The sequence below is a fragment of the Castor canadensis genome, chromosome 6, assembly GCF_047511655.1.
Source record: "Castor canadensis chromosome 6, mCasCan1.hap1v2, whole genome shotgun sequence".
NCBI lineage: Eukaryota > Metazoa > Chordata > Mammalia > Rodentia > Castoridae > Castor > Castor canadensis.
In genome coordinates, this window is record NC_133391.1 from 121,376,707 (window position 1) to 121,396,484 (window position 19,778).

Genomic DNA, 19,778 nt, shown 5'->3' on the forward strand with positions numbered 1-19,778 from the left:
AAAAGCCACTTTAAGAAACTCATCTGTGACCTAAATCTCCTCACTATTCGCGTTAATATTCTGCTCTATGTGCCAGGTCTGATTAAAAACCCTATCCCTCTTCCTCAATGTCAAATCAGGATCACATATGAACTGGTGACAAATTAAAAAAACCAAACCAAACCAAAAACTGCAGTGTTTCTGGATTTCTTAAATGTGGGGAGGGATAACATCAGAAGAAACAATTTAGGAAACAAACTAAATCTAGGATTTTTAGCTAAATTTGAAGTCATAAGTTTTAAAGCACTGTTACTATTTTAAATTTAGGCAAAAATGATTTCAGGTGTCTATCGCAAACATTTCACAAAGACTAGGACTAAATAACAGAAAACTGACTTCATTTTTCATTACAGTATCTTAATATAACAGAGAGTGTAAGCAAAGTCTTAACATCTGACCGTGAAGAGTTTCAGGTCACAGAGAACTGAGTTGCAATCACTGCTACATTTTACAAGCTTTCTAAAGTACTGAGTGTTATCACTGCAAAGTACCACACTGTTCTCATCCACTGTCAGCAGACAAAAGCAATACAAAGGATCATCCTTGTAATTAAAAGGGGCGATACACAATAATATAGCCCAACTAGAAAAGGACCATGATTCACAAAAGATAACCAGTGACAAAGTGGAATTCAATTCACATCCATTTAAATAAGAATCAGCGTTTACCCCACACAGCCTGAGCTGCTTCCTCCCACAGGCAGGCAAACAATCTGTTTAATTTCCAAGTTATAATCAAACTAATTTTTATCAGTGGAACAAATTAATAAAATTAACAAGCTCAAGAGGTTCTGTTACGGCAGCTTTCAAAAAATTAAAAAGCTACAAAATTAACTAGCTCTCTCCACGAATACTGTAGTATTACCTGGTGGATCCATTTCTATATAAAACATCAAGTCCGTGCCACAATTTATATCTGTCTTGGCATATTCTAAATCCAGGTCCTCCATAGTCCAAACAGTGTTGTACATTGGTAAGAGAGTTTCCTTGGCTGAGCTCAGTTATAAGAAAAGAGTCCGGCTTTCTTTGTAATGGTGTCTTGGAATTCATTTTAAAACCTATAAGGGGCTGCACTGTAACCTATTACATCACACGCCCCAGCCAATCAAGTCAGAAAAATGTCACCAGACCACTCCTGCTTCATCAGTTCTCTTCAATGCCAGCCTCCACACAGTCCCAGCCTCACAGAGAACCCACATCTAATACAACTGCAATGTCTGTATGCTCAGAGTGCCGAAAGGTGTTTAATCTGACTGTTCTCCTCCAGCAGTGAGTTCTCTAATTCCTTTTTTATTACTCTTTGCAGCATGGTACGCTCCACTGTTGGCAGGTTGACAAAAGCAGATATGCTACAGCCAGGGCTTTCTCCTCCCACCTCCCCCCAGGGCATCTGGGTTTATAGATAGCCTGGTCATTCCTTGGTATAAAAATCTTATGAGGGCATCAAAATGATCTCCTTAAGCTATATTTTATAGTCTGTAAATATCTTTCATATATATTAAAAGCACAAAAGGTCAAGAACTCTGGATATTTAATCCAGTCCTCCGTAATTCACTGAAAGTACTGAACTTAAGCACTGCTATAAATGTACCACATTAGAAAGGACAATTAAAAAAAAATATAGGCAAAAATACTTCCTCAAAGAACAAAGTAAAAAATGAGACTTTATAGAATAACCATGAAAATTCTGTGTAAAAATGATGATGCCTACTATTTCCAGAAATAATAAATATAACTGTCAACATTAACAAGAATTTTAATGTTATTATCTAACAAAACTGGGCAGAAAAGATGCTTTTTCCAAAAAGAAAGAGGCCATATATCAGCACGCTGGTTAAAGGAACTTTTGCAAAGCATTTCACCAATGAACCCATCTCCAGGGCTAGCTGCTTCAAGGGGAGGGTGATGTAATCTTTTTTTTTTTTTCCCTTCTCTCTTTTCTCTAGCTTAAATGCCTCACTCTGGGAACAAACATTCCTTCTTAGCAATATTTAATATAAAGCAATCAATTTCCCTATGAATATAATGATTAATTCTGGTTCTTCACAATCATTGTGCATATAATTCTGTCACCATCTCAGAGCCTTAGTGTACATTTCCATTGTGAGCTAATCTTTCTTGACACTCACAGTATTATGACGTGTGATCCCTCCAAGGTAGGTAAATGGGGCTCATTTTGAAAAAAAAAAACAAAACTATAGAGTGGGCTTTGTGACCTTATGTACATGTGGATGCCACATATCTGTGTGATAATTTGAAGAACACAGAAACCCTTTGGACTTTCTATCAAATTTGGAGTCATAAAGTATATTAAGTGGCCAAAGCATTCTATTCTCCGGACGCTGTTCACTTTGGTCCTCTCTCTAATTCGCGAGTTATTGGGAAAGGCAGACTCGCCCCATTCCCTCCCAGCCTCTCCCACTTTTCTACTTGCCTAAGGGTTTAGGTAAACCTAAACTTAAATTCAAATAAAAATGATAAAAAGTGGTGGTGGTGTGTGCATATGCAAGGAACATGTCCTCAGATAAGATTCAGAAAAAAACCTGGTAGTGTAATAAAAATTTTGACCCTCTCCCCAAAGTAAAGGAGACAAAGCCCCTGAGCAGTGTGGCTCAGCAGTCAGTTCACGGGACCACCCCGTGCTTGTGGAAGCACTTGGTGCAAGCCAGCCCTTGGTGCAAGCCAGCCCTACTGGCTGGCTGCTAGCTCCCATGTGGCAAGCCCATCCAAGGAGGAGGGCAGGGAGACAGGTGATTTTCCATGGTCTCTGCAAGTCCTGGCCTGGCCCCAACTTCCAGCCTAGCACTTTCTGATCACCTCCTTCCTGAACTTCCAACCTAAACCTCCATCCTCCCCCACCCCGCCACGGCCCCCTGGAGAGCGGGAGGGAGTGTCTCCCTTAATCTCCCATCTGCCTTCCCCAAGCAGCGCTTACACAGGGGTGCACACACACGCTCCATGCACACGCACATGCACCCCGGGACAAACTACAGAGAGGAGCCCTGGGGCAGATCCATAGCCACATTGCAGAGAGGTGCACAAATGAAAGCAACTTACTTTGCAGGTTATGCATTTCAGCGGTTTCCTTTAGAAATGCCTGAATCCGACAACGGGAAAAAAAAAAAAAAAAAAGGATCCCCAAAGCTGTTCTTTCACCAGTGGGCCAGGCGCCCACGGTTACCCCCGCCGGCTCGGTGCAGCAGCGCAGGAGCTCATGCGGGCGGGGGTCCGGGACCCTCTGCTCGCTGCTCAGCCCGCCTGGCCTGGCCTCCGGGCGGGCTCACGCGCGGTCCCTCCGCCCCACGCCCCGCCTAAGTCCCCGGTCCGGCCCAGCAGCGCAGCGCAGCGCAGCGTCCGCGTCCGTGTCCACGGCAGGCAGGGTCGGGTCTGCAGCGCGGCGCTCACCCGCGGCTCCCCATTGAAACGCCAACTGGATGGCGCTACTGTACCGCGGGGGGAAAGCGCCCAGGCGCTCGCACGTCTCTCCCAGATAAAGATCGCAGCTTCATGATTAACTTGGGCAGGTTCAAATATTTGCTGAGCTAGGGGATTTCGGGAGGGGGGAGGGGAGCCCAAGTCAAAGTCAAAGTTGTCATCGGCTGACAAATGGCCAATGCAAGACCAAGTTGCTCATTTTCGCCGAGGAAATGAGAAGGCCATTGTACGGGGACCCAAAATAGTCTCACTGGCTGCCGAGGTGTGCGCAGGCTGGCTGGCTCACTCCCTCGCGCCCTTGCTCATGGGGCTCAAGTAGCCGCCCGTGAAGCAAGGCTCTATGCATAGCCAAACACAGGAAGTGGCTGAGCTGGTTCAGCAAAAAATAGAATCAAAGCCTCACTTGTAAAGGCCTGAACCTCTCGGAACAGCCCAGAACACCGTGCCTGGCTCCTCGTGTCCACCTTCTCCCACGCACTCACACGGTCAACCCTGCAGGTGTAACAGGAAAGCCTTGAGAGCAACTCAGGCCGGGAACACATTGCACAAATGCTAGCTGCAATGGGAAGAGATTCTCACCTAGAGGATCAGAACTCCACAACCACGAGATTAAGAAAAAACAAAGCTAGGGGCTATTTTTATGAGGTCAACTTCAACTCAGGTTTTATGGCCATGACTTTCTAATAATTAAAAAGTGTGTCTGCATTGGGTTTCTTTGCCTGCCCCTAGGGCAAAGGATAGAAGGGCAGAAAAGGACACACTTTTCCAGTGGTTTTTGTCCTTTGACAAAGTTGCAACTAACTCAATTTAGGATTGTTGGCTATTCCCTAAAGAATTAAAATTGTTCCTACAAAAATTTCTTATGCATTAACATACAAAGCTCTAATGCAAAAATCACAGAATCACTAAGCTTTAAATCCCAAAAGTAATTTAGAGATCACTTTGATCAATTCCTTCACACTAGAGAAATAATAAACCAGGCTTCTAACATTTGGTCCTAAACTCTTTTGTCTGCTGCCCCTGACCTTCTGCTTCCCTCTGCCAGAGAAAGTAAAAATGGACAAGTGAAATAAAGTTAATTTCTTCTAAGCCACATGCAAAAAGTCTCGCACCTAAAACTCAGCTCACTTAGGTTAAAAAAAATAAAGGACTACCTTTCATTTCATTCTCTCTGAAGAACCATGGGTTCTGTCAATAATGCCATTACTGTATGTACAGGAAAGAGATCCAATGGTGGCTAGCAAAGGAAGATGTGCGTGCTGACAAAGTCCACACAGGCCAACAGCAGGAGCTAACCTCAGGGTCACTTGAAATATCTGGCAAGTGCTGCTAAACTCACACTGAAAGTGACTGAACAAATGTCCTTCTGGTGCAAACTGATAGAACACTGAAAAAGTTATTTCTCCAATGGGGCAAAAAAATCAGCCTATGAGTCTACCAGCTGATACATGGTTAGTTCACAATATACTTTATAGTTTAGCTCTGCTTTTAAAAATAGCCTTTCTAAAGGTAGAAACACTGGATACATCAGTTTCTAAAACCTACCTGTTGGGATTCATGTGCTGTGTCATGTTGAAAGTCTGGTAGTGCTGTTTCAGAAGAGAATCACCCACTAGAAAGCAGTGCAACTTCTACTTGCAGGAAAAAAAGTCTTATACTACACTTGGAAAGTTTGCTTCAAAACAAATTTCTCATGGTATGTACAATCATGTACCAGAGAGTTTGTATTATATCCCAGAAAGTAACAGAATAGAGTTAAACCTTTCAGCCACTGAGGTTTAGTCTTAGAAGTGATCTGCAAGGCCCCTGCTTTTATTAGCTTAAAAAGGGTGCCCTCTGCTGTCAGAATAGAGTAACTTCTGTTTGGGAGAAACCCCTGGAACTTTCTATGTATTTTCATGCTTATGCCATGTCTGAAATGTCACACAAACTAATAAATGTAACTGTACAACTGTCATCTCAGCTATATTATTCACTCATATATCAAAAGCCTACATGTCATAATACTTAGGAAATAATTTCCACGTGGCTGTTAAGTTCCTTTAGGAAAACTTTTATATCAATCAACATCTGAGACCTCAAACACCCATCCACACTGAAAACCTTATACACATGCATAACTGAAAACTTCACTTTCTGGATTCTTCAAGACAATATGTATCCCTTTTCCTCAAAGTTTTCTCAAACTGATTTCCGAGACAAAAATAGGCTGTGATTTCACTTTTGGATTTAAGTGAGTCATGAAACTGTCTTTTGATAGTTGCAGGATAGTTTTCAGCCTATGTGCACCTCACCACCCACAAGCAGCTTGGAGCCTGGAACTCACTTCTTAAAGGTTTTTGTGGGCCATCACTAATGAACAAAAACCATTTTTAAAAGGGCAGCAAGAAAAAAGTAAATGAATCCAAATCTTCATTTAATAAGATGAATAGCTCCTTTCATATTTTTAACTTGACAACTTAGAAGGGCCTTTCAGGAAGATGCAAATTCACTGCTCCCCATCCAGTGCTCTCGGTGACCCTGCACTAAGGAAAATGTCCGTTTCAGATTATAAATAAACCCAGGTTTACATGTGCATAAAACCAATACATTCTACAAGCTTCCTGGAGGTATGCCACGGCCTAGCAGAATAAGGAAACTCTTCCCCTGATCCCTCTGTAACCTGCACCACCCATCCTGAGAGAAGGCTGCACTGTGAAAACAAAAGTAAAACTGTAAAAACTCTCCCCCGTGACACACACAAATACACACTTGCTCAGTCTCTTGTTTTTAGAATGCCAGTAAAACTTACTACTTTTTGATAAAACTGTGTCTTGCCTCTATTTACTTCTGCCCATCTCAACCCATGAATCTTATCAAGGTTTCATTTCTCACCTTTGCAACAGACTCATGTCAGACTGCATTTTCGACCCAGTAAAAAATAAGTCAGAGAAAAGCAAAATTCTTTGAAAGTCACTTCTCTCTACCTTGGTATTGCTTTAGTCTTGGTTGAAAACTAAGCCCCAAGCATTTAAAAAAGGTTTATGAATCAGGCTCTTCAGGATGAATGTTTTGCAATGCACCGGTGGTTAAAAATTAACTTTGACAGGTGTAGAAGGGCGGGGGGAGAAAGTCATTTATTTTCTGCTCTAGGCTTGAGGGTGCAATATTAGACTTCAATTATGCTACATTAATATTTCTGAATATGTCCATGAAACCTGAAATCTGTAAATATACTTATAATGAGTGGCTTTCAAAGGCACCCAGTGTTCAATGGACCTGCTTTTACCTTGGCTGCCCTATAGAAAGACATCTACTGCAGTTCTCTAAAAATTAGTAGGGTAACTATAACACATAATGACTCTGGAAAGCCTGCTGGTCAGCTTTGAATATATTTAAGACTTTCAGTAACAAGGAGAACAGCAAATTATCAACAAAGTTCTGAGGCTTACTGTGTGTTACCTTTCCAAATCTTAGTTTCCCTCCATGAAACAGAATCTCTACTTTTCAGAGCTACTAGATGGATTAAATGAGCTGGTTTCTGAAAGTTCTTTGCAAGTTGAGAAGTTTATCACAGATAAAAAAATACATCTGAATAATTTTTATGCCATGCCCAGATCTATGTTGGGAATAGAGCAAGATGAGAAAAAACCCTTGTCTTTGTTTTATAGAAATGTAGTTGAATGGGTCAACAGGAAGAACTGGACAGTTCAAGTCCAGGAGGAAAAGAGACTCAAGGAGATAAACATGTTAGCTAGGTCGTCTTAATCTGCATAGAAGGCTTGGCTAGGACCTAATGGGTACAGATGAAGTGAATGCATTGTTTGGGGACTGTATGTACAGTTGTACATTTTTTGCACTGTGCAAAGGCATCCGGACAAGGTGACAGGGGGAATGGTGCAGAAATTCAGGCCACTCTATCCACCAAGCCACACAACTTTGTTTATGTCAGCTCATTTAATTCTTATAACAAATCCAGGAGAGAAGACTTCTCCCTCATTTTGCAGTTGAAAACAGGCTGGAAAAGCCGAGTGCTTGGGATGACAGCACAGGGCTGAGATTCAGATCCAGACCTACCCTCTGGATAAGCCATGGGCTCCTCCTGCAGGTGTTAACAGAGTTGTGTAGGGCTCCACCCTGAAAGCTGTCAGCAAGGAGCTGGGACTCTGCTCATTTTATGTATTCCTACTGCGTCCTATGTTAGAAATGTCAGAAGACACTAAAAGCTGCCACACTGCTCAAAGATTCTGAAAACTCAAGTAGCAGGGGTGGCAGGCATGATAGGCAGGACCCAGGGGCAGCTCCTGGGCAGACCCAGGTGTGGCATGCCCTGGTTGGGTAGCACAGGGTAAGTCTCTCATTCTCTGAGGGCCTCAGTTTCTTCCCGATCCAAATACTTTCAACTCCAAAATAAGCTTTATGAGACTGTCACTTAAAGTATAATGGCAGTGACTTATGAGAAATGCATGATTGGGGTTATTTCATTGTCAAGCAAGCATCCTAGTATGTGCTTATGCAAACCTAGGTGGTACCAACGGCTACACACCTAGGTTAGATGGTAGAGCTACCATGATATATACAGCTCACTGTTGGTCAACACATTCTTACACAGCTGTATTTACTGCTTTTGTAAAATATAAAGCCATTATTTTTGTCCTTTGCAATTTATTTCAAATACATCTTTAAAGTCCATGAATTGAAATGCGATTTTTCCTCCCCCTATTCAAATTGTACCTATTTTTCAAAGCCTACTTTAAGACATATTTCTTCATGAGCTTTTTCAATCTACTTAATTACCCTAAAAAGAAACCAACTGCATGTCTAAAGTTCTTTCTGTACTTAGCATCAGTGTAGTCCCCCCGATATTTAATTAGGTAAGTGTGACCATGAACCTTATTTAAGTTGATGCTTGGCCCCAAACATCATATTATTTCAAGTTCTACCTGCGAAAAACAGAAAGATGTCAATCTGCCCCATGGCAGACACTTTTTTTTGCCCTTAAATATCATTCAAGAACTCATTTCTATTCACAGTAACAGTTATTACAAGGGACTGATTTATGACATTTGCTGGAGATACGCTGTGCTGTGCTTCTGAAGCCTCAGGGACTGGCACATGCTGGGGCAATGATGAAGGACTCAGGGAGAATGTCGCATTCCTACCAGGCCTAAGAAATCATTTCTTTACCCCAGGATGCCCTGCCAATCATTCGCACTGCAGCCATTCCCTAATACACAGATGTGCAGGATGAGGGCGGGTCCTCCCTGCTGCCTCCAGCACGTGGGGAGGGAAATGTTTTCACAAGTGAGACATATAGAAGCATCCGTTTCATTCCAAGGAGTCTATGCAATTTTCAGTGTGGCTAAGAGAAGGGGAAAATGGCTCAGCTAGGGTTTGAGAATGACTTGGATTCAACTTTTTTTTTGAAGAGGCTGCATGAATACTGGCATGATCTATTCAAGGTTCAAGGCTTTGTCATTTTTTCGCAGAGCTGAGGGAACGAATCCTCCTTGAAAGCAAACACCAATTCCTTAACAGAGGCATGGAGGGTGCTTTGATATATCAAGCCAGCTGTCTGCGTGCATTATGAAAATGGTTGCTGATGACTTTTTACTTGGTGGAACATTTAATCAGTTTACTGATTAATCAAATTCCACCACTGATTCCAGAGTATCTTATATTGTAGAGACTCTCAACAACCCTAGTGATACATCCATTGTAGTTATCTGTGAAATCCTGTCTGGCTTTGAGTTTCCATGTTTGTTCCCTGATAAGGGTGGTGGTGCCACTGAGATGACCCTTCATTACCAGCATTCTCAGCCCTCCCTCTTCTCTGAGACACCTCACCACTGGTCAGGGGGAAGCGAAGGATCACAGCTCAGCCCTTTGCCTCAGGGACCTGCCTATTCTTGCTGGTCCTCCTCCTTCCCACTTATGTGATTCGTCTAGAGTTGGGTCATCAATGTGGCCCACAAGCCACATTACATGCCCCATTCCTAACTTTCCTACGAAGCCCAAAGGCAGCCGCTGAACACTAACACAGAGCTCCCAAATCCATTATCAAATGACCCAAGTAGTCATATAAGATGAAGCTTTTTGGACGCCCCTTAACTGAAGTCCTAGGCCATACTTGTTGGCAGTCTTCTTGGGTGCAAATTGCCAACAATTCTGGGCATTCCTATTAAATATTCTGCTTGCTTTTTTAGAACCTTTGGAATATACCATGCTTGTCTCACCTATTTATTCTATATGATGCCCTCTCACATTTGGTAACATATTTTGGGTTTGTCCACAGAAGCACTTCCTGATACCTGCATCTTGAGTGGTAGTCTGTCCCATCTCTGTGCCATCCCTGCAGGTAGGTTTTAAGCCCAGGCCCTTTGTCTCCCTTAGGCTGCTATGTCCATATTCAAACAACTAAGCCTGGCTTTGCAGTATTTGATAGAAAAGCACAATGTAATTCTCCATTGCATGACACTGCTCCCTAGGCCCCCATGGCTGATCAGACAGAGATAGCCAAGGGAAGCTGGGTGAGTTTCCTATTATAAGTAACAAATGCATGGGTTCCATTTAATTAACAAATGAAGACTGAAAGGAACACTTTCTGCTGGTCCTAAAACTTCACTCATAGGACCTTTATCACTATTCTAAATGACCAGGCTTTGTTAGTTACTTCTACCAGCCTACAGCCAAGTGAGGTTGCTTGGACTCTCCACAGAGGAAAAATACATCAGTTTAAATTAAATCCCCTGCTCACACCATCTACATTTCCTGCTTTGTTAAATGGCTAACTGAACACTAGCCTGCTTTCAAAGAAATGTCTGGCTTGCTCTAACTTGCAATGAACACTGCTTTCATACTGCCTGCATTATTGAAATGTTTATTTTGACAGGCATTTCTCAGCATACTCACTTCCAAAACACACATTCCAAAATACTGTAAATTATATAGTGATTATAAATCCCTACTTTGTAAGTATTAGACAGAAAACCAAAAACGTCAACGACTAAAATGAGCTCCATAAATTTATTCAACAACCAGAAGTCTAAAAGGTGACAGGTTTAGAGAGCTCTCCTAATTATCTCATCTAAAACCAACAGGCTAAAGCAGGAGGAGTGTAAGTTCAAGGCCAGCCTGGGCTACATAGCAAGTTTAAGGCTAACGAACACTGATCTTGTCCCTAAATCAATCAATTAATTAATTAATACCAATATAATTTAAAATCTGCAAGGGATCCAATTTGGATAGTTACCATACATGCTACCGCTTCATTATTTTTTCTGTGAATCCATTACTATGGATTGTAATTCTGCCAGAAACTTAAGTTACTTCAGAGATCTAACACCAGCATTCTTAAAGTTTAAAAAAAAAGAAAATGAACAAACAGCAAATGTCAAATGCTGCCAAGCCTTACCTGGTGCTGGCTGTCGTTCATTCCATTCAGTTGAGATTAAAATTTCTATAACTTTTATGAGGTGTTCAGTATTTTCAGAGCTGTAAGAAACAGGGTATTATTAGAAACCTTATGTAGAAACAAGTTCCTTTTCATTTATACACAGTCCAGTGACAGGCACGATGTAAGTCTGCACTTGGCGTGCATCTGTATCTGTAAAATACGTTTCATGACCCATCAATTTAGGACCACTCTCATCACCCACACAAAACACAAGTCTCTTCTTTCACATACCTGGTGGCTGGGAATCTGAAAAGCAGAGGGCTGAAAATTTCAGAGAGTATTCTTGCATTCAAAAAGTTTTTGCTGGAGGCTTGAGAGAGCTTGAAGAAATGTTTCAGCAAATACTGAAGCGTAAGCCAATACTGATGAGGTATATGAGGCGACCTAATAAGCTTCTTTAAGAGCTGGATGTAGTCTTCGGAGCTCTGTACTTCTGCAAGGTTAGAGAGAGAGAGAAAAGAATAAGACTGTCTCTAGGTATCCGTACACAGATACCTAGACTATTGCTGCTCTTTCCCCTCACTACAGAAGGAGTTTCTTACAAAGTCTTCAGGACCTGAGGAGCAAAGGACATTTGTCCTTCTCACTAGAAATGCATTGTGAGAAAGTAACAATTTGAAGTCAAGTGGAAATGTTCTTCTTGTAAAAAACCACAAGATGTTCAGGGTGTGCTGGCAGGAACCTGCCCTCCATCAAGCAGCTTCAAATATGATTGGCTAGCTCTAAGAAACATCAGATAAGGTTTAACTTTGAAGGTTATGGACCACAGTTTCCTGTCCCCAAAGCACTGAACTGAGCCTGAGCTCCTAGCACTGAGCTCTCCTCCCTCAACACATTTTGTTATGGGTATTTGGGGAAGATGCAAAAATATCCCTAGTCACTGGGTCCCTGAATCTGACACTAGTACTTGGGCTACCATGTCCTTTCCAGATGTACAGATCTTTATTAATTAATAATATTGATCAAAAGTTAACAATTAGCCCGTTAAATGCATGGACAAGTTTCTAAACAAATGAGAATCTGGGTTTTCTATTGTATGTTCTCATAAGGAGAGAATTTGTGGTGGTAGTGAGGGGAGAGGCAACTTGTTAGTAATAATTTCTAAATACCATTTCTTTATATGCAGCACTCTCTTTGCAAGCATGTCTACATCTCTATATATGTTCAATGAGGTTCTGAGAAGACAAGACAAACCTTGGGCTAAGGAAATCATTTCACTGGAAACAGCTATTGGAATGACAGGATTTGGTAAGTCCAGGAGATAGCGTTTGAAAGCATCTGCTAAAACTTGCACGTCGATCATTTCCAAGTCCATGGAGGCAGCATCTAGGAAAAAAGACATTTAAAGAATTAGTTCCAACATTTATTTTACATCTCAGTTGAGCCAATTTTCCAAATGTAGGACCTAAATGTAACACAGGACAGGAACACAATGTTAGGACAAATGTAGGACAGGGAGTATTTATTAGCGGTGTTTCTCATGGGGGCTTGCTCCCAGATTTGAGGTAGAACAATTTTTCTTTGTGTAGGTCTATCCCACACATTGCAAGCACTGAGCATACCTGGACACTTGCCCATGATACGGTAGCATATTCCTAGACTTTCGGGAAACAAAAAATAATGCTGGTGAATTTTGTCTCTCCCAAATACATATGCTGAAGCTCAAAGCCCCAGTACTGCAGAAAGCGATTATGTCTGGACATAGGGCCTTTAAGAGTTGATGAGGTTAAAATGAGACCACTCAAGTGGACCCTAACCCAGTCTGCACAGCATCTTTGTAAGAGCAGATTAAGACATACAATGCACTGAGGAAAGACTGTGAGGACCCCTGTTAAGGCAGCCATCTGAAAGCCAAGGAAGAAAGCGAACATGGTTCACCTTGGGTTCCACCCTCCAGAACTGTGAGAAATACATTTCTATTCTTCAAGCCACCCGGTTTGTGATATTTTGCTATTGTAGCCCTAGCAAGGTGACATAGCCCCACCACACTTCCGAACAACCTCTGAAGGTGGTTCTGCTGCTACTATCTAGAGTAGTCATATAGCAAGTGTTTCCTAAAACCACAACAGGAAAATGAGACTTGCAAATTCCTAGGTGCCCTCAAATCTGAACAGAATTAATGTAAATTTAACCTAACAAAATGATAGATAGTAAGATACTACAGAATTTTAGCAAATAATCTCAAGAATATCCATAAAAATAGTTGGAACCGTTTTAGGATCTTTCCCCTAATGCTATTATGATCTAACCTGGTGATTGGTTGGTTTGGGTGGTTGCCTAAGAAGAGAATGAGAAAGTATCAGAGTCATTCCAAGGTGTTTGACAAGACTGAGGAGGACAGGGGGTTATCCCTGGATACGCTGGAACTAAGTACAACATTTGTAGGCACTCTAGGTTAAGATCACGGCTACAAATATCCCTTGGATGCTTCATTAATATAATCCAAACTTGCCCCATGAAGTAGACAAACGCTATGAAAGATAATCACGCTACCCTATAATAAGCTCGAAGAAAAGTCAGCCTAGTACAAAATATGGGTAGGTCAGTTTGAGGAAAAGAATTATTACACTTAAAAGGCAAAGAAGCAAAGTGGTAAACCACTTAAATGTCCCACAAAGAGCTAACCAGAGACTTCACATTTCTAACAAGTACACAAGGGCAATACTAGGCCTGTGCATAAAGGATCAAAATTAAAAGTTTACAATTACTAGTGCAATTAAATAGTGCCAAGTAAGATTGTACATGTATCGCAACAGGAACACTCCACACTAGCTGTTTGGCAGGCTTCTGGCCCTTTGTATGCATCATTTAATGTCTCTTTGCCTGGCAAATTAATATCATTGGATCTGTTCACCCTGAAATATCTGCTGAACTATTTGGCAGTATGGATAGACATTAAGACACTAAATTCACATGTTCCTCTCTCAGACAGCATCGCCTCTGTGCTCTTGCAGAGCTGATGAGCAACACCTCCATCAGGACACTTGGCAAGCAGTCTGGCAATTATGTATCTCCCGACCAAACTGAGGGTGTCCCAAGGGCAGGGCTGTGGCTCACAGCTCTTTCCACATCCCTCTGTGTCCAGTGCATGGAAAGTGCTAAGTGTTTGTGGACAGAACCAGGAAGCCCTTAGAGTGCTGCTCATTTCCCAGAGCCCCTCTGTATAATACAGGAGGGCAGGTATGTCCCATACAGCCTTGAGAGTTTCAGTGAAATCAACTCACACAGGTCTTTGGATAAGCTCACCAGGTGTCAAATTCCATTAGAGTTAATGGTACAGTTTTACTTACTTATTTAGGTAATGTAATTTCTAAAGATCTTTGGCATTTCTTTATTCTACTCTATAAGAGTTCTCTTCTGTATTACCACTATCCTAATGGACTCTTCCATTGGCTGTCCATAGCTGTCATGTGGTGAGTTTTGAAGAGCTACATAATCTTTAGTTTAGGTTGGGGGAAGTGACATTCTTTCTCTTCTACTGCACTTTTCACCATGTCCACTCGTGATAGGTAACCAGTAAACACTTCATTCTTTCCTCCCACTGGAAAGGTGCTCCCTACCCACCTGATCTCTATTTAGGTGACTTCCACAGGGAGTGGGAGACATCTGGCAATGTCTGGAGACATTCTCGATCGTCACAAACTGGAGGAGGATGCCACTTGACAGTCCTCCACTCTTCTAACAAAGGTACCCGGCCTAACACATCAATAGTGATGAAATTGAGAAAGCCTGATTGAGGTTCAGAAAAACCAGAGCGTCAGGAAAAAATTCATACCATTAAAATTGAAATGAGATAAGAAAAAAGCAATTTGTGTTAGGGTCAAAATGGGGAGACATTTCTTTGGAGTCAGAAGAATGTGGATACAAGTCACAGCACTCCACTCAGCTACTAAAAACGGAGGGTCAACTTCCTTTTCTGAGTAGTTAAAGTAGCTAAACCTTATAAGGTTAATGTGTGAATGAAATAAAATAATGTGGTAGGTGTGTTGTCCCCTACATTTGTCCTTTTTAGAAACTAGAAATTCGCAAGGCTGATTCAAAGATATGATTTTTTTTCAGGTGTAAGTGACTTGTCTTAGAATGTCTTCCAGGATATTATACTTTTATATGTTGAAAATCTAGAAGCTAGAAACAGTTTTGGCACGTATACTCACATGTTAGGACAATGTTTACTTTTTTTGCCAAAAATCTCTCCCCTCTCCCGTGTGTGTGTGTGTGTGTGTGTGTGTGTGTGTGTGTGTGTGTGTGTTGATGTCAATAGGGAAGGAAAGTTGTATGTCAAAATATACTGTTGACGTGAATCTTGGTTGTTTACTACATCTCACAGGTGGTGTGAAAAAAAATAATTTTTTTTTAAGCTAACCTGCATCATTTTGTATTGGTCATGTTAAAAACCTAACCACTACTTCCATTTCATTGGTTTCTGATGTTTAAACATTTCCTGTCATTTTAACATGTTAAATTTGAGCAATTTTCAGACCAGAACATGTATCTCTTATTTCAATTGGCTAAAGAAAAATTCAGTGTTTCCTTAGCACCCTGGTAACACTGTTAGAAATACATAAAAACAAGCCTTTCCATCTTGAATTTTCTGACAGTCAACTTCTTACGACCTACTCTGAGAGAAGTGCAGAAGATACAACAGCAAAGAAGATATACCTTGTATTTTAAGACTAATTTCCACATACAAAGGGAAAATGAACTTTAAAAAATATTTGTTTTTAGTTTAAAAACATTTGGGTAGTACATTTCCAATGAAAGCATTTATTAATAAAGATCTAGTTTCATTCTTTTCTCCAAGAAATTTTCATGAACTTTGTCCTAAATTGCCTAATTTTGAAGGTGCCTCACAGTTCAGATTCTCACTAAATATCATGTGGGTGTTCCCATACAATTAGCCTTCTGAAGGACATTCTTCTAGAACTGGAATAACAACTATCCAAATTCAGTTAAAATGATGTGAGGCAGAAAATTGTTTTTCAACAACAAAAAGTACAATGACGTGAGAAGATGATTTGCTGAACTGATGGCAAGTAAACTGACTTGCACTTTTTTTTTCTCTGTGTGAAAAAAGCAGGGGAGGAACAATACAACGTCACCACTCTGCTGAATTAATTAGTATCACTTAGCCAATGATGTGCTAGATCTAGCTCAGACTGGCTCAGAGGAGCCAATTATTTTTAATTTTCTCCAGCTCTACTTTCAGTTACATCATGTTGTTTAGCTTGAAATCCACCATGGTGGGGATATTTACACCACTGAAATGGGCAAATGCTACACACTAGGGGTTTTTCTTTCCAGAGTTGGTTTATCAGCACACTACTTAACAAAACAATATCATGATGTTACTTTGTATATATATGACATGAAAAAGCAATCAGGCAAGAAATGAGGAAAGCATGACAGGAGGAAAGGAAAAAAGGAAATGAAAGGAACAGGGTATCAGAAAAGACCTTCAATTACTATTGTTCTACATTTATTGGTACATGATATAGGCTTATAAATATTTTTTAGCCGATCCAGATGTGACCAACAGCAGGGCTAAGGAACCATGGCAGCTCTACAGAGCCAGAGAAATCCCAAGAGGTTGCTTCTCTCTATAATTCCTGCAGCTTTGTGGGCTCCTGGATGTGCATTCACACTCTAACTCAAGACACAAACATCAAAGGTTTGTGTCACTAACATAACGGGGCAAAGGGAACCATCATGATCTGTAGTTCCCTTCAAACTTAGAATGTTGCATGGATTAAATTCCGTGTGTGTGTGTGTGTGTGTGTGTGTGTGTGTGTGTGTGTGTGTGTGTGTGTGTGTGTGTGTATGCATTAGCAGAATCAGAAAGGTAACTTCAGTCTTTTCCCTGTGTACTTAGGGCTGTATGATACTCACCACAATCAAGAAGCTGTCGTAATTCGGCAGGGTTGCTGGAGCTCTGGGTTCTGTATAGAGTCGAACATTCCAGACCTAGGACACAAAACAGAGTGTGTATGCAAAACACAGCTCTCTGGAGAACCTGTGAGCCTGCTGCCAGGGAGACATTCCAGTTTCCATCATTATCTATTCTAGATGTGAACCAAATATTCTTGGAAGTTAACTCCTACTATTAATCTTATCTGGCATGTAAATAATTTTGGCAAAATCAGCTGGCCGCTAGAAAGCAAGTTTATCATATTTACTCAATGATGGAGAATTTAATAGTTTCCATATAGTAACTACAAGTTAATCTATTATTAGAAATCACTGGTCAAGATTATTTCCTAAGTACAAAGACCCAAATCACTGGTACGTCTAGCACAGGTTCTGTACATGGTGGGTAATAAGACATTTATTTAATGAATGTCTCAGAGACAAATAAAAATTATAACTGCCATGAAATAAAAAAGGGTTTAACAAATGAAGTGATTCCTCTAGTAGTCTGGTTACCTTTCTTTTCAATGGCTTCCACGAGCTTGATAAGGAGGGGTGGGGCAATGTCAGGAGGGGCAAACTGCTCTGCCAGATCCGGAAGTGTCAAAGCTGCAAAGAAACAAAACCCCACCATTAGATTTCATTTGGGGCAATCAATGCATTAGACCAGTGAGGAATGTTTAAATACAAAACAATTCAAACACATCTGACAGAAGCAAACTCAGGCCCAAGCAAGAGGAATCATTACACCAGGCTGTACACTTTTCGGGCTAAGGGGACATGCCTGCTTTTTCTCTCCTAGGACGCTCCTCTGAGTGCCTATCCAGAGTCCCACAACTCCCCACCGATGGCCTCTATGGCCTCTCCTCTAGGGCTGTCCTCTTCAGGGCAGACCTCCCTGTCCAGGTGCACAGGAGTCCAGAGGTGGGCTGAGCCTGGGCAGGAGGGGCTCAGGCTGGACTGGAGCTTTTTGATGTCCAAGGAGAAGTGAGGGACAAACCCAGGCACAATTCTCACCTTAAACCACCCTGAGGAGGCAAGAAATCTGAATTCAAATCTGGCCTCTTGATTATTAGGAAAGAATCACTGCACAGGTAAGACAGAGACTAATACAGGTTACAGATTTTTATTGAACAGTTTATTAACATGATATATAACTAAAATATTTAGACTCCAATGACTTGGGTTTCCTTTTGTACTCTTGCCCCCACACCCCCCAAATACCAGGAGTGACTGTAAAAAAAATACAAATGACCACTGCCCTTCTGACTTTAAATTAACACACTGTGTAATGGTTAAAAAAAATCTTTACTTGCTTACATGTATTTTTAGCCATTAGAAGATTAAATAATATGATGTTTTTGGAAATTATTTTTCCATGCTTTATTTGTATTTTTACCAATTGTAATGATACAAAAAAATCCAACTGGATGACATTCACAACCTCCTTCAACACTGCATTGATAACTATATTCTCTTTCAAAAAAAAAAAAAAAACAAAAACAAAAGAAACTATTTTAAGTAAAAATATTTTTTCTCAAAATATGCCAGAAGAGGGAGCTAAATATATTCATCTCAAATTTCTCAAACTATAAATACAGGTAAATGGGAGACTTTGTGAAAATATCTGTATGTGCAACCAATTTGTTAGTCATTCATAGCTGTAGATACTTAAGATCCATCACTTTCACTCTTTCCTAGGAATAGACAGCTCATACAATCTAAGCAAGACTCAAGAGCCCCGCTTTGTTTCAGTGAGAGTTTGGTAATTCCACTGTAAGCCTTATGCTATGCTAAGCACATTTCTAATTAGGTCTGTATTTCAAGTACTAAGAGTCAACATCGAAAAGCAACAGACTCACAATACAAAAATAAAGTTGTGCTATTAAATTTTGACCTCAGAGAACTAAATATAATTTATGTAAGCCATTTTGTAAACCCTAAGACCCTTGCAGAGGGCAATGTACCTAACAGATGGACACTTGTGGTTTGTCACCTAACTATATGCGCCATTTCAACTACCTAGGATAGAGCTAAATTATGAAGGAAAATCCTATCTCAGCACCTTCCAATAAAACTTTCGGTGATGATGGAAATGTTTCTATAGCTGTGATCTCCAATGAAGCAACTACTAGCCACAGTGACTGCTGAATACTTAAAATGCAGTCATTACAAATGAATTTTTATTTTAATTGATGCACATTGAAATAACTACATGCAGCTACTGACCACAGTATTGCAGAGCGCAGTACCGATGGTCTGTGCAAGATCCCTGAATCACTTTGTATAACAAAGACCCCACTGAGAAGCCATTTCTGACACCAGGGCATTCTCACTTAGGGCTAATGGATGTTAGCACTCAAGGTCCTTCAAAGTTCACCATTCAGTTTCCTGGATGTCTCTGTTCTAAGGCAACATCACACTTACACCTCTTCAGCTTCATAAAGGCAAAGCAGACAGGCAACTAACTCTCCAGACAACCTCTGTTCAATGAGCTAGATGGGAACTTCACCATCAGAATCAAATGTCAAGGTAAAAATCTCTTTGGAGTTAGTAATAAGTTTTGGGATTCACTACTTTGATAAGAAAATCCATGTGGATGATTCCCCTGAACAGATCCAGCAATAATATCTCCAAGTCTCTAAGTTAAAATGTGCATTTATTGGAAAAGCACTTAAAATACAAATGTTTTAAAGATTCCCAATATTTAATTAAAGATACTATAAAATAAAAAGGAAGGACGCATCATTTCATTTGCCTTAGATTTTCAGCTCACAGAAAGTATCCTCTCCAACAAAGTCCTTCTACACTGGACAAAATGAACATTATCTTGTAAGCATATGAAAAAGACAGGAAATTTAAAGGTAGAGAAATGGTGTAGAGCTATGCTATCACCTACGAGTCAGTCCAGGCTCTCCTTTGCCCTCTCAAACCAATACATCTTAGCATACCCCCAAACTCAAAAA

The 19,778-nt window shown here is 40.7% G+C and overlaps 1 protein-coding gene across 5 annotated transcripts in view; it reads right to left on the reverse strand.

Moving 5' to 3' along the window:
* The window catches only part of Pik3r1 (phosphoinositide-3-kinase regulatory subunit 1), a 79,330-nt gene that overhangs the window by 10,518 nt on the left and 49,034 nt on the right, over window positions 1-19,778 (reverse strand). For 3 of the 5 annotated variants that reach the window (XM_074077357.1, XM_074077358.1, XM_074077359.1), the window contains 5 exons: window positions 17,329-17,421; window positions 16,795-16,869; window positions 12,103-12,234; window positions 11,140-11,341; window positions 10,867-10,946 (listed from right to left, as the gene is read on the reverse strand). In XM_074077357.1, the coding sequence (XP_073933458.1) occupies window positions 10,867-10,946; window positions 11,140-11,341; window positions 12,103-12,234; window positions 16,795-16,869; window positions 17,329-17,421 (582 nt within the window). Of the gene's footprint in view, window positions 1-903; window positions 2,993-3,095; window positions 3,366-10,866; window positions 10,947-11,139; window positions 11,342-12,102; window positions 12,235-16,794; window positions 16,870-17,328; window positions 17,422-19,778 lie in introns of those variants that run through there. The other 2 variants (XM_074077360.1, XM_020176767.2) reach the window with 2 other exon arrangements.